The following is a 14,067-nucleotide window of genomic DNA, read 5'->3' as shown; positions in this document are numbered from 1 at the left end:
GCACAAGGAGCAAGAACATAGTCCTCCTTGGCGATTGAGTTACGATACCACAGTAGTGTTGTCCATGCTGATCAAAATGTGACAACCCTTCAGACAGGGTAAGAATCGTTTGAGTGCCAGAAACACTGCTAGCATCTCCAGAAGATTTATGTGCCAGCCACGATGCGCCTCTGTTCAAATTCCAAAAATCAGACACCCCTGATAGACTGTCCCCCAGCCTATGAGGGTCACGTCCGCCGTGATTGTCTTGCCCTAGCAGGACTCCCTTGTGAAGTAAATTGAGAGTCATTCACAGACACTGAGTGCGAAAGCCTGACTGAACCACAGGGGACGCTGCTGCCATCAGACCCATCAATCTGCGGCATAACCCTGCGTGGACTAGACACAGGCTGGACCCTAATGATTGAACACGTGCAGAAGAGAGGTGTGCCCACGTCGTGCGAGAATTCAAATCCACACCCAGAAAAGTTGTTTGCTGACATGGAAACAAAACTCTTTTGCAGGTTTGCCCGCAATCCTAGGCTCGAGCACCAAGTCTCAATGCACTATTGCCATATCCTGTGACTTGGCTAATATCAGCCAATTGTCCAGGTAGGTTAAAATCCGGACGCCCTGGAGTCGCAACGGGGCCAGAGCTGCGTCCATACACTTTGTGAATGTTCGAGGACCCAGAGCCAGTCTGAACGGAAGAACACGGTATTGGTGAGCTTTGCCCTCAAAAGCGAACCTGAGGACTTCCTGTGTCTCTTGACAATCTGGATGTGAAAGTATGCATTCTTTAGATCAATAGTCAGTAAATGGACATTACCGTCAGCATCTTAAATCTGCTCACTCTGAGCGCAAGGTTTAGGTGATGCAAGTAAACCCCCCTTCTTCTTGGGCACAACAAAATAATGGCTGTATAAGCCTGACTCTATCTAAGCAGGGTCTTCTTCTTCTTCTATAGCCCCTTTCTCTAGGCGTGACAAAATCTCCTGACTCAAAACGGAGACCTCCCGAAGACGCACCATTGCAGGGAGAATCCTGCCAAAAGGAGGCAGCCATTTCCGGAATTGGATGGTGTAACTGTGGTGAATGGTAAGGAGGACCCACTGCGAGATTCCGGGCAGGCATTGACACGCTGTCCAATAATCTGCCAGGGACCTTAACTGTTCTATTTTGCTCACTGCAGGTGCCAACACATCCCTTGAACACAGAAAGCTGCTGCCGTCTGCAAAAGCAGGAAGCACATGTGGAGTGACCACACTTAACAAACTCACTATTACAGACTGATTTCCCTGTATAGGGCCCCGAAGCACCTGGGTAAAACAGGAACTTCTAAAACAGGAAAATGTCCAATTGCCCGATCGGGCCACCCTGCCACATCAACAGTAGAGGCTGTGAGCGGCATCATAAATGGGCCATGCGTGCATGACCCTAGGGCTTTCTCTCAAATTCTGAAGGCTAGAAAGCGCAGAGTGTTTGAGGTAGTGCTCAACCTAGAACCGCCCAAGGCGCAATATGTGGCGGGACAGTCAAGACCAGAGCCGGGAGGCCAAAATGAGAGAGGCGAATAGCTCGGGATGAGGTGGCGTAAAGCAGCAGCATCCAGAATGCCTGAAATTCTTCCACAATCGCAGTGACTGATTCTCCAAACAGGCCATCTTTAGACATGGGGCATCTAAAAGAAGAGTTTTGTCCTTTTCCTTGGTGTCAGTTAGTGGAAGCCAAAAATGGCACTCAACTGCCACCATTCCCACCATAGACTTGCCTACTGCCCGGGCCATGTGCTTGGTAGCTCTAAACGGCCAAGTCAGTAGCCCACCTGATCTCTGTAACAGCCTCTGGAATCAGGCCTTTCCCCTCATCCAGCTCCTTAAGCACATCCCCTTGATACGCTTGGAGTACAGCCATGGAATGAAAAAAAGCTGCTGTCTCTCCAGAAGGGGGAAAAGAGGAGAAGTCTGTGGGGCTGGGCTTAGGCACGGCTAGTCAAAAATTGGTCATCCAGTTTTGAGTGGGCCTGATTTTGCATTGACTCGCTGTCCCATTCCAACCCCAGCTTGTCTACAGCACAAGTAATCACAACTAGCAACACGGTATAAGATGGGGAAGTGAACACGGCCAGGAGTGAGTGAGAGTAAGAGGAAAAACTCTGTCGTCTCACTCTCCATGTGCTCTGGCTCACAAGCGTCACCCCAAGCGTGCGGCGCCTTGGCAACCGCAGAAACAAAACAATGGGAATTAGACACGAGTCCTTTCCTTAGAAAGAAGGCAAGCCTCGAGCACAAAACTTTTAAACAAAACTTTTAAAACAGTCAAAAAGGCCGTTAAGTGCTGCTTGAGCATCCTGAAGACCCTCATGCAATGAACCTGTCACACGGATCGATGCATCTCCTGTAGCTCATCATGTCCGCTTGAGAGGACTGAAACTGCTTGAAAAGTTGGCAAACAACAAGTACAAAGCGCAACAAGTACTAAGCGCTGCTGGCCAATTAAATGTTGTGTTGGTATAAAGGCTTCAGATATTTGTCACACTGAAGATGTTCCCATAGTGACCACTAGCAGCATAAATGAACCTATTAAAGGGAACTTACCTGTTGATCACCTCAGTCGGTTTAAATCAGGGCTGTCAAACTCAATTCCTGGAGGGCCACAGCCTTGCGGAGTTTAGCTCCAACCCTAATTAAACACACCTGATCCAGCTAATCACATCGTTCAGGCTTAAAAAGTACATGGTTTGTGTGTTGGAGCAGTGTTTGAAGTAAACTCTGTGTAACGGAGGCCAGCTGAGTGTTGTGTGAGTGGGACCTGGGGAGAGGGGTTACATCTGTAGGGCTGTGGCCCTCCAGGAACTGTGTTCGACACCCCTGGTTTAAATCCTTTTTAGTCTGAGTTCTTGCCATCTCGAAAAAGCCAGAATGATGTTGTTATAACTTGTAATGCGGCCTCTGTGACTTCACTCTTATTTGAAGGTTTCTTTGTTTTAATATTGCATGATTCCTCACATAGTTTCCTTTGTTAATGAAGTATTGTGTCATTTATATTGTTCATTATTTATGATCATAAGTTGTAAGAACACCTCGCTGCACATCCGTACTGCCTTCTGTGTTCAGAGACTAAACGTGACGGAACCACACAAAGACATGAAACCTTCCACACAACAACCCAACCCGACAGCTCAAATCGTACATTACAATGTAATAACGTTATCACGTAAATGGGGATTAGTCAAGCAGACAGTTTTAAGCAGTATTTTAATGTATTCTGTCAAAAATTGATCTTGTTATTACAAAATACCCCACGCTGCACACAGATTAGTATCACACATATACAAACAAAATACATAGACACCTTTTAATATGTGATTTAAAAGGCTGCGAAAAACAAAATTACAGTGAAATTCTGAGTTTGTCAATCTCTTATATGATTTTTCTGTGCAGCAGAGACATCTCTATAAAGGAATTATATCTGATCCCCAGCTTTATACAACACATAATGGAAACCTGTAAAAAACACATTCATGGATCAGGACCTTGGGAACACAAACTCAGAGAATCCAGGATTGGCTCACTTACCCGGGGAGCCACTAAACCTGCTTCATGCCACAGTTTGATGAACGATGATGGAAAAAAAAGGTCAAATGTCACATATTTCATAAAGCGTTTTTTTCCATGGCTTTATTATTCATTGCTTTCAGCAGGCTTTTGAAGCAATGCATGATGCCTTCATGATGTCTCAGGCTGGTCATGTAGAAGTTAAAAAGTGAAATGAAACAAACTACTACAGGCTTTTTAAAAATTAATTTCCCCAAGAGGAAATAACAGTCTGAGTCTCTGATATGTCCATCATGACTCTGTCAGTGGTAGTACTGTCCTCCTCGGCCTCCTCTACTCCATCGGCCTGCTCTCCATCCATCTCCTCCCGAGCGCCAGCCGCCTCTCCATCCGCCCGCACCCCGATTCCCACCGTATCCCGCTCCTCCTCCTCTGCCTCCTCCATCAGATCTCTTCTGCCATGCGGGCATCTCAGGAAGAGGCGCATCGATCTCAGATGGCCGTCCGCCCCGGTCAGGAACCCGTCCCATCAGGATCTGAGGATTCACCACACACCGATCATCACACACCAGCCACAATCCGACAAAAAAGCAAAGAAAGTTAAGACAATCTCCGTACTTTGTTTATTGCACAGCTGGTTTTCTCTCGGCACGAGCCGCTGCTGGTCTTCACAATATAGCAGACGTCCTGACGTGCGGCAAGCAGATGAGCCACACTCACCGATGCCCGCAGCGACAAACAATACCGCTTTGGCTGATATACTCTGGCCATCCTGTCAATTTTCACCTGAAAAATGGATAAATAAATAAATGCATGGATTTGCTTTTCTATCGAAACACTCAATGACGTGTGTAACGAATGCAAGCAGCTCACTGTAGGAACAAAATATATTATGATACTCTAACAAGCCAAATTCCATCTTAAATCTTGAACATGAAAAGAAAACAAAACAACAAAGTGTCTTTCAGTGACTGACGTGCCTTGGCTCTGTCCGACCAGCTGAAGGACTGTATGGTCACATCGAGGCGTTTGATCAGCATACGCCGCCGACACTCGTACTCCGCTGACAGAACGCTGTTGATCTTCTCCAGCTCTCTCTGAACACACGAGAACACATCACACTTCACAAACACTTTTTATATTTTACAACACTGTCAGACACTACACTTCCACAGCTGAAGTTATCTGTAACTGTGTTTTCTGATCTGACACTCTCAGCTGTTAATAATGCATTTGGTGAAAGTTAAGCTCTTCTCACCCATTGTTCCGAATGGAGGGAGCTCTTGAATGCGGGATCTCCGACATGTGTTTCTGGAAGCTGCTTGAGTAAAACATCCACCTGCACCCAAAAAAAAAAAAAAAAAAAAATCAACACTTACAAGAATATGTAAATAAAAACAACATGAAAAACTGACAGCTAAGGGTAATGTTATGAGGAATCTCACTGTCCTTGATATTTAGACATATATGAGGTCACTGTGCTGTAAAGCCTCATGGTGATGTCAAGCTATTGAGACGTTCATATGAATATCCTGCTCCACTACTCTGGTAATCATCATGACGAACTGATAAATCTGAACTGAGATGCCGTGGTGTGGAGCTCTCCCATTCTTTGGTTGTTTTTGTTTGTTTGTTCTGTGTTTAGTCAATCTTTTACTATCAGTTTCACCAGAGACAAACTACTGGACATTAAGGCAACACACCTGACAAATTTTTTTCAGTTTTTGATTATTCAGGCACTTTGTTGGATGTTCTAGTCAGAGGGGCAGAGGTCCTACTCAAACGTTCACTCAGACGGAAATGGAAGAAGTGTGCCGGCGTGCTGGTTAAGCTCTGCAAACGCGCCTTCCAAACAATGCTTCCTAGAATCCATCTAGCGAACTGATTCCTAGATGCATTCCTCTCTGATTCCATCCTAAGGAAACGCGTGAACTACTCCTCATCGGCACAAACAAGGACAACACAATGGCAGCTTTGGGGCTCTCTGATCACTGTTTGGTTCATCTTATACCGGCCTACAGGTAAAAACTGAAAACAGCTAAACCTGTAATAAGGACCATAAAAAGACAGACTAATGAAGAACAGCAGGATTTACAACCCTACTTCGACCGCACTGATTGAAATGCTTTTGAAGCTGCTGTAAACTATCTGGACGAGCTCACAGAGACTGTACCTTCGTATATCTGTTTCTGTGAAAATATGTGCACTCCACCAGTACATTTCTGTCATTCAATAATGTTAAACTGTGGTTTACAGGGAAACCCAAACACTTTGTCAGGTGAAAGAGGATGCTTACAGAAGAAGTGGGGATAAAATCTTGTATAATAAGGTCAGAAACAGACTAACAAAGAAGAGCAGAGTGGGTGAAAAACTACTCTGAAAAGCTGAAAAAACAGTTTTCAGCCAACGACCCGGCGTCAGAACGGACTGGTCTGAGGAACATTAAGTACAAATCTGTGGAGAATCAACAACTGGTTGATGATCTGAATGTGTTTTACTGCCGGTTTGAGAAAAGGCCCACTCTGATCTACACTTCACACATTCAAAAGTCGCCCATGACTGGCTCCTTGCTGGATCCCCTTCGGTTTGCCTACAGGTCCGCTGATGATGCAGTCAACATGGGACTCTACAATGCACAATCAACTTTATGTCCTGCAACATCTTCACAGATCTAGGAGTTACGCAAGGATCTTATTTGTGGACTTCAGTTCAACCCTCAAATTTATCACGCCTGACCTTCTCTCAGACAAACTGACACAGCTCTCTGTGCCCTCCTCCATCTGTCAGTGGATCACCAGCTTCTTGCCAGGCAGCAGCTAGTAGGACTGGGTAAACTCACATCCAGGACTCTCACTATCAGCACTGGTGCCCCTCAGGGTTGCATTCACCCTCCACTGATCTTCTCCCTGTAGAAAAAAGACTGCACCTCTAAAAACCCCTCTGTTAAACTCCTGAAGTTTGTGGATGACACTACAGTCATCGGCCTTATCAAGGATGGAGATGAGTCTGCTTACAGACAGGAGGTTAAAGAGCTGTCTGTCTGGTGCAGTCTTAACAACCTGGAGCTCTACACGCTCAAAGAAGTGAAGATGATCGTGGACTTCAGGAGAATTTTGTTCTGCAAGTGGACATCAGTGTGTTTACAGCCGGAGGACTTGCTAAACTGGTTCGTGCTGGATTTCACCTGTTGCTCTTTGGAGTTTTGTTTTATTGAAGTGTACACAAATTCAGATTAGGATCATCACATACCCACCAAAACTCCTCAGTCCACATGACACAAACTACTGCATATTATCTTCATTTTCATTCTGTTTGAATGTGTCTCAAAGACACGTTTCCCTCAAGAAGGAACACATTAGATGAGTTTAGAGCAACCGCAATCCCATCAGCCCGCTGTGGATCATGAGTTAAATGTGTCTGAGAGGTCAGAGGTCACCCAGGTGTAAATGGGCTGACCACCAGTAGTGGACTATAACAAAGTATTTACAAGTATGTGTACTTCAGAGTATTTTTATTTTGAGAATCTTTTCTTTCAGCAGTGTCCAAAACAAGCTGACTGTTTTCAATGAACCTGTTCAATTGGTTCACAAAACTCACTGAGAGATTCATTCATGACTTGGACTTTTTGGATTGAAGCTGTTCTCGAATCAACAACTCACCGACTCAAAAGGTCCCGTCAGAGCGAGTCTCCAGTAAACAACTCAGCATATTCACAACGGGAGATCCTCGGAGCTTGCGTGCACACGCGACTGATGGTGTGGAAAGTTACTAATTCTAAGTTTTATGATTGATTATTGTAAATAAAAAAAAAAAAAAAATTATGCAATGACTGTCAGTTGTCTGTCAAGTAAATCTGTTGTAAAGTGCTAAGCAGTTTAAGCCTACTGTAAGAAATGCTTGAATGCGGACATGTCCACACTTGTCTATCGTTGACTCAATGGGGTAAAAAAACTAAACATAACAAAAAATATAGCTGCAAGCAGTGATGGACGGGCCCTCGCCGCCACCGCATCCGCAATCCCGGTGCCATCAGAAAAATGGTGCCCAGCAGGCACATGCATTGACAGTAACCCTGTACCAGTTTGGATTAAAGGGTTACAGCAATGAAAGAGTTAAAAGCAAAGTGCTTGTAAGTCATTCTGGTACACTGAGAATGAGCTGAAAAAGATTAGTTATCCTATGAGGTCATCTTGTGTTCATCCTTGGTATTACAGTCTTCATCTGCTAAGTGTGATATTTTAAATGTTTTTGCGGTCTCTGAAAACATGATAAACATATTTCCTAAGAATGACTTGTTTTTCATATGTAAAAAGTTGTGAAGAGTTAGGATAATGCACTTTAAATGCACTCTGTCTCTCTCTCTCATCTCTCTCACACACACACACACAGCCACTCAACTACCTGTCACACACACACATACAGACTTAAGCCCATCCCCCGACACAGAGTTAGAGTGAGAGCAGATGTTGAATAGTTTTTTAATTTTCTATTTTTTGTAGACTATTTTATATCGATGGAACTAAGCATTTATTTCTCAAAATGACTAGTTCTATGTATGTAAATTTTTTTGAAGTGTTTGGATGCTGCATTTTAAAATTACGGTCATGTTTTTTTACTGCTAATTTAATAAATCACCAAAAATCAACCATTCAAGATATCCCAAATCTGCTCGCAATTTAACATCTTCAGTATGTTGGCATCATGTTGACAAAGTTTGGTGTAAATTCATTGTTTTTTGTAGTAGTAGTATTCATTCATTCACAGCTATATTTTTCCAAAAATCCACATTCAAATCAAAATAGCAGACTTCCTGTTGGTTGAAGCTAATGGATGTAAATTAGAAAGTTGTCCGGCTTGATGAGACCAATATACATACCGAGTTTGGTGTCTGTAGCTCAAACTAACCCCCCAACTTTTGAGAAAAGGTGGCGCTATAGAGCGCCTCCTCCACGCCCATTGATGAGCCTTTGCCAGTGTCTAACTCTCATTAATACTGATGTGTGTGTTGAGTTTCATGACAATCTAAGCTTATTAAGTGGCCCAAAAACACAGGAAGCAAATGTTAAAGTTTGACACGTTGCCATGACAACAGCATTTAATGTATCAACGACCCCTTTACAGATTCTCATCGGCCGTGTTTTGACATTATTCTGATGAAGTTTGAAGCAAATCGGGTAAAAATAACCATGTGATTTCAAAGCATTTTTAAAAGAGACACACTTCCTGTTGCCAGTTGGTGGCGCTATAACTTTAACTCCTAATAGTCACATCTATGTGATCGGCCTCATACACCAAACAAACTCCTGAAGTTTGATCAAAATCAGACGATTTATGCAAAAGTTATTAGCCATTTCCTGTTTCTCATTTCTCGCCATAATTTCAACGCCTCACCACGGCCAAACCGTTCAAGATATCAAAAATCCCCTCACAATTTTTCATCCCCAATGTCTTGAGATCAGGTTGACCGAGTTTGGTGGCAATTGGGTAAAAAAACCTAGGACTAGTATATCAAATTCCAGAGCATGCGTTTTTGACAAAACCCAGAATAACCAACTTCCTGTTGGGATTAGCCTGTTGGGATTATGACATAGAGTGCGAAAGTTGTTCGACTTGATGAGTTCTATATGTGTACCGAGTTTCATATGTGTAAGTGCAAGTATGTGTGCTATATGACCCTCCAAATTCCAGGGGGCGCTGTAGAGTCCCCATTGCCACGCCCATGTACCAGTCTCTGCCCGGCCCTAATGGCCGCAGATTCCAAGGTGTGTGCCAATTTTCAAGAGTTTTTGAGCATGTTAAGGGCCCCAAAACCCCCCAAAACCTTGATAAAAAATAATAATAAAGAAGAAGAAGAAGAAGAATCCTTCGAAAAACACACAAAAATAACACAAATTAATGCCAATGCATCTTTCCTGCTGACAAAGCAATTCACTGTTATAAATACTAAATACACACTACTACTACTACATACTTGATTTTTTTCTGCACACATGAAGTGTCAGTAACCTACACTGGAATTTTGATATATCTAATATTCTGATAGTGTATGACAAGCCCACCTCCCCCAGGTCGTTTGAGCAGCAGGATTATATAAAATATATCCAATTATTAAACATCAATGTATACAAATAAAAATGTTAATACTTAAGTTCATTACATTTTTATACTTTTGTGCATTAAAAAAAACAAATACTTTCACTCAATTGAAAATTAAAACTTAATACTTTTACTGGAGTAACAGTTAATGGCCTAGTTTCACAAACAGGGCTTAGACTAAACCAGGATTAGGCAATAGTTCAATTAGGACATTTAAGTTATTTTTATTCACAAAAAACATTACAAAACAAAGTCACTGATATATTTAAGATCAGTCAGTGAAAGTTTCTTGCAGTTGCAACAGCTCAGACTTACATTTTAGTCTAGGACTAAGTACTACATACTATTTGTGCACTTCATCCATTAATCTGGTGCTTAATCTGACTTCAGTCCATACTCGCTCCTGTGTCGACTGAGAATCAGTGGCTGTCAGGAAACTTAAACACACACATGTAGTGAATGACTCACCTGCTGCTGGACGGCAGTAAACGTGTCTCTGGCGTCTCGTCCGGCTGGATCTGGCAGCTTCAGCGTTTCATATATGACTCTGAGATCCTGAAGAGACGCGTCCAGCTCCTCCGCGTCAGTCGCCGGTTTACTGGCCACGATCTCCGCAGCTTGAAGCTCCGACGCCAAAAACACTGAACAAAGACTCTCGGTCAACACGGAGACGAACACCCACCACAACGTGAGCATGCAAACCACTCACAGATGATCTTCAGATGCTCCTTGGTGTCCTTCACGTCTCCGTTTGCTAATCGTGACGCCAGTCCTTCGTACGGACAGCACAAGTCCTTCAGCAGTCTGCTTGCGTCCAGCATGCATCTGTCTGGATCTTCTGCCAGCAAACACACACAAACATCAGCCAGACACAAGACATTTCAATTCAGGGTGATTGTAAAGCTAAAGCATATGATATCCGGCTGACTGAGTGTGTGTGTGTGTCACCTGTGACGAGCGGCTCCCGTGTGTGCGAGTCAGCGACGTTTGTGAGTCTGGACGAGAGCCACGACACCAGACTGACATATTCAGATGAGCTGAAGCCCCGCCCACACGCCGCCAGCAGACACGCCTCCTCCGCCAGCGGCCCGTCATACCTGACCATCAGCACACATTACACGCTCACACAGACTCAAACGGTTCTGCTCTGCGACAAACTCATTTATAAGAGCATAAATATTCTGTGAAGTCTCTCAGTCCTTTTGAACAACAGCAACAGGGTTTTCGCAGGTTTTATGAAGGCAAATGTAAAACTTTCTGAGACCTTTTTTAAGATCACGTACAGAAGGTTTAGAATAAATACAACATATCGATATATGTCTTGTATTAGCAACACTTCAGAGTTTGAAAACTTTCAACTTCCAACAGATCTCCAAAATAAAACATATCTTAAAACATATCTTAAGTCTTGAACACCTCTGTTCCCAAATACTAAAATACAGAAATAACTTTCACTGCATCTTCTGATCACAGCGCAAACAGCGGCGTTCTTCCACGGTACTTGTCTTGTTTTGCAGTGCAAATGTCTCAAGATTCTTAAATCAACATGCATTTATTTAAGAAGCAAAATGACAAAGTCTTTAAGTCAAAATGAAGTGAGTTTGATTAAAAAAAAAACTGTCAGTGGAGTCAGAAGAATCAACTTAATTCAGAGGGAAAACAAGTTTTCATTCCCCATTGACAGACATTTGATCTTATTTTAAACAAGGACATTTCATTGTTTCATTTCTCAGATAAGACTAAATTAAATGAATCTTGATTTAATGATGTTTTGATATTTTTGTACTATAAAAAAAGTTGAGGAAGATTTCTTGCAGTGCACTCATTTATTAATAATTTCTGCTCTGACTTAAAACCCTTTCACGCATTCATTTAAGATCTTAAAGACCCGCAGAAACCCTGAAAAAATCAGTTCAAGTAATGCGGTTTAATGCGGTTTCAGCTTGGTTTTCATCTCGGTTTTCATCTCATACTGTAGGACATTTACAAGTACTGACTGATTCTGAATCAGTGTTTCAATCTCTCATATGCTAAAGCTACAAGAATAATTCAACCTTATTCTGTACTTACTAATAATTGAAGCTCTCTGTCAAATCACAGACTGAATAAACGAACATGGCAGTAGTTCCACATCCAGGGCACAAATGTCATTATTAACAATAATAAATCTATTCAAACCCACTTCTTGCTGATTACACCATCATTAAATAACTTGTCACAAATAATAAAGACGTGTATAATGTTGTAATAAACGATTCCTTTCTTATGACACTCTGTAAATGCATGTGTGAAACAGAAGAAGCGCGTTTATTAATTCTATGACACACAGAAGCGGATCAAAATGAACATAAACATCTTCTGTCACATTCGGCCTCACAGCGCCACTCCGCTTTTCTCCATTGACAGAAAACCAGAACAACACGACTAATATCCAGGTAAGAGGATAAGTGCCCATTTATGAAACACATGAAATAAATAAATAAACACATCTGACAAGTTAACACTATGATCTGAGCCTCACTTCAATCACATCAGCGCCCAGAAGAATCAGAAAGGATCTGCTGCTTACCCAACCTGATCCAGGATGTCGAGTATATCGTTTTCCATCCTGAGCACATTCACATATGATTCAGTAAATGCCGTTAATGATATCGATCACATTAATGAAGGTGAACTGTTCATTTAAATCGCCGAAACGAATTCATCTGCACGCGCGTCTCCAGCGGTGCGTCGCTCAAATGAGACCGTCAAGAAAACACAACAACACAAGAGTTCCGATCAAATATAACTGTTCGAACAACAGTAGAGCCTACAAAAGACTTTTGTAGGAGGAGATCAATACAATATATACCATAGTAACCATGGTTAATGTGAAAATAACGCAGATAATCATGGTTACCGCTATAAACCGTAGGAAAGGGAGTCTTTCATCCCGCCAGTGACCCCTTATATCATGTGAACACAGGGGCGTCGTTAGGGCTAATCATTCGGGGCTCGAGCCCAGAAAGATTTCTCTTTAGCCCCGAATGTTTTGTAGCCGTATGATTTCCCATGAATTCACGGAATTTGTCATAGTTTGAATGAATTAATCATAGGTCGGTCATTACACTTTAAACAAATCGCGATGTGGACTAGTTTCTGTAAATATTACACCGCAAAATACCATTTAAATATGAATCGTGCATGTTCTGCGTGTCTCTTTATGAATGAATGGTGCAGACGCACGTGAGGCTCCCGGTGATTTAAGCGTCTGACATAAAAATGCGTGAACAACATCTCCAGAACTGCTCTGAGACTATTTAGTGAGCAGTTCACTGGTTCGTCTGAGTAAACCAGGGTTATATACTCGAGAAATGTAAAGGTATTTTACGGAAACCCGTCAAAATAAAAGTATCCCCTTTATTTGCCAAAAATAAAATTTAATTTTCATGAATTAAAACATAAACTAATATTTTCTGTCTTTATTTCATAACCAGAAAAATGTAAATACACAACACATTTCATTTCATAAGGCTGTTGTAGAAATAAATAAAAGTTGTTTTATGCATTTAAATAAATAGACATGCTAAAACAAATTTGGTAACAATAAAGTATAGGGTGAAAGAAAAAAACAAAAACACTTCATAGGGCCCTAAACATAACTTAACTTTTGATAAATTGTATAAGTTTTATTGTTTTCATTAATTAGACATGTTTTTTGATTAATAAAATTAAATGCACCCATTAAAAAGGAGTCCAAAAAAATTAAAACAGAAAAAAAAAAAACGAATTTAGAAAAAATTAATAAATAAAATGGAATTTGAAAAAAAATGGGGCCCTATTTTTGCATGCAAATATATATGTGACCCTGGACCACAAAACCAGTCTTAAGTCGCTGGGGTTTATTTGTAGCAATAGCCAAAAATACATTGCATGGGTCAAAATGATTGATTTTTCTTTTATGGCAAAAATCATTAGGAAATTAAGTAAAGATCATGTTCCATGAAGATATTTTGTAAAATTCCTACTGTAAATATATCAAAACTTAATTTTTTGATTTTGGAAAACTTTAAAGGCAATTTTCTCAATATTTAGATTTTTTTGCACCCTCAGATTCCAGATATTCAAACAGTTGTATCTCAACCAAATATTGTCCTATGCTAACAAACCATGCATCATTGGAAAGCTTATTTATTCATCTTTCAGATGATGTATAAATCTCTGTTTTGAAAAACTGACCCTTATGACTGGTTTTGTGATCCAGGGTCACATATTTTAAATGTATTACTTCATTTGTGTAATATATTTTTGTAAAGTTATAATTTTGTGATAATACTTTGATATATTTGCTATTTGCACTGATTACTATTCACCATTTTTTCATAGTGTAACAATGTTGTTTTGTGCCACTGCTTTGGCAAAGTATCCGTCATCTAAACATCAGCATCTAAACATA

The 14,067-nt window shown here is 41.4% G+C and overlaps 1 protein-coding gene across 2 annotated transcripts; it reads right to left on the bottom strand.

Moving 5' to 3' along the window:
• Window positions 1-3,223: 3,223 nt before the first annotated feature.
• fam98b (family with sequence similarity 98 member B) lies at window positions 3,224-12,963 on the bottom strand. 2 transcript variants are annotated; one of them, XM_051133609.1, is made up of 8 exons: window positions 12,202-12,963; window positions 10,581-10,729; window positions 10,342-10,467; window positions 10,101-10,273; window positions 4,795-4,875; window positions 4,517-4,633; window positions 4,155-4,322; window positions 3,224-4,072 (listed from the first exon to the last, which is right to left on the bottom strand). In XM_051133609.1, the coding sequence occupies exons 1-8, from the start codon at window positions 12,237-12,239 to the stop codon at window positions 3,839-3,841; spliced, it is 1,086 nt and encodes a 361-aa protein (XP_050989566.1). In that variant the 5' UTR covers window positions 12,240-12,963; the 3' UTR covers window positions 3,224-3,838. The 2 variants fall into 2 exon arrangements, with proteins under 2 accessions (XP_050989566.1, XP_050989565.1); XM_051133608.1 differs by having other exon boundaries at window positions 10,342-10,470; window positions 12,202-12,958.
• Between the last annotated feature and the right edge of the window lie 1,104 nt (window positions 12,964-14,067).

The sequence above is a fragment of the Labeo rohita genome, chromosome 17 (assembly GCF_022985175.1).
Source record: "Labeo rohita strain BAU-BD-2019 chromosome 17, IGBB_LRoh.1.0, whole genome shotgun sequence".
In the NCBI taxonomy this organism is placed as follows: Eukaryota; Metazoa; Chordata; class Actinopteri; order Cypriniformes; family Cyprinidae; genus Labeo; species Labeo rohita.
This window is presented reverse-complemented; position numbering and strand designations above follow the sequence as displayed.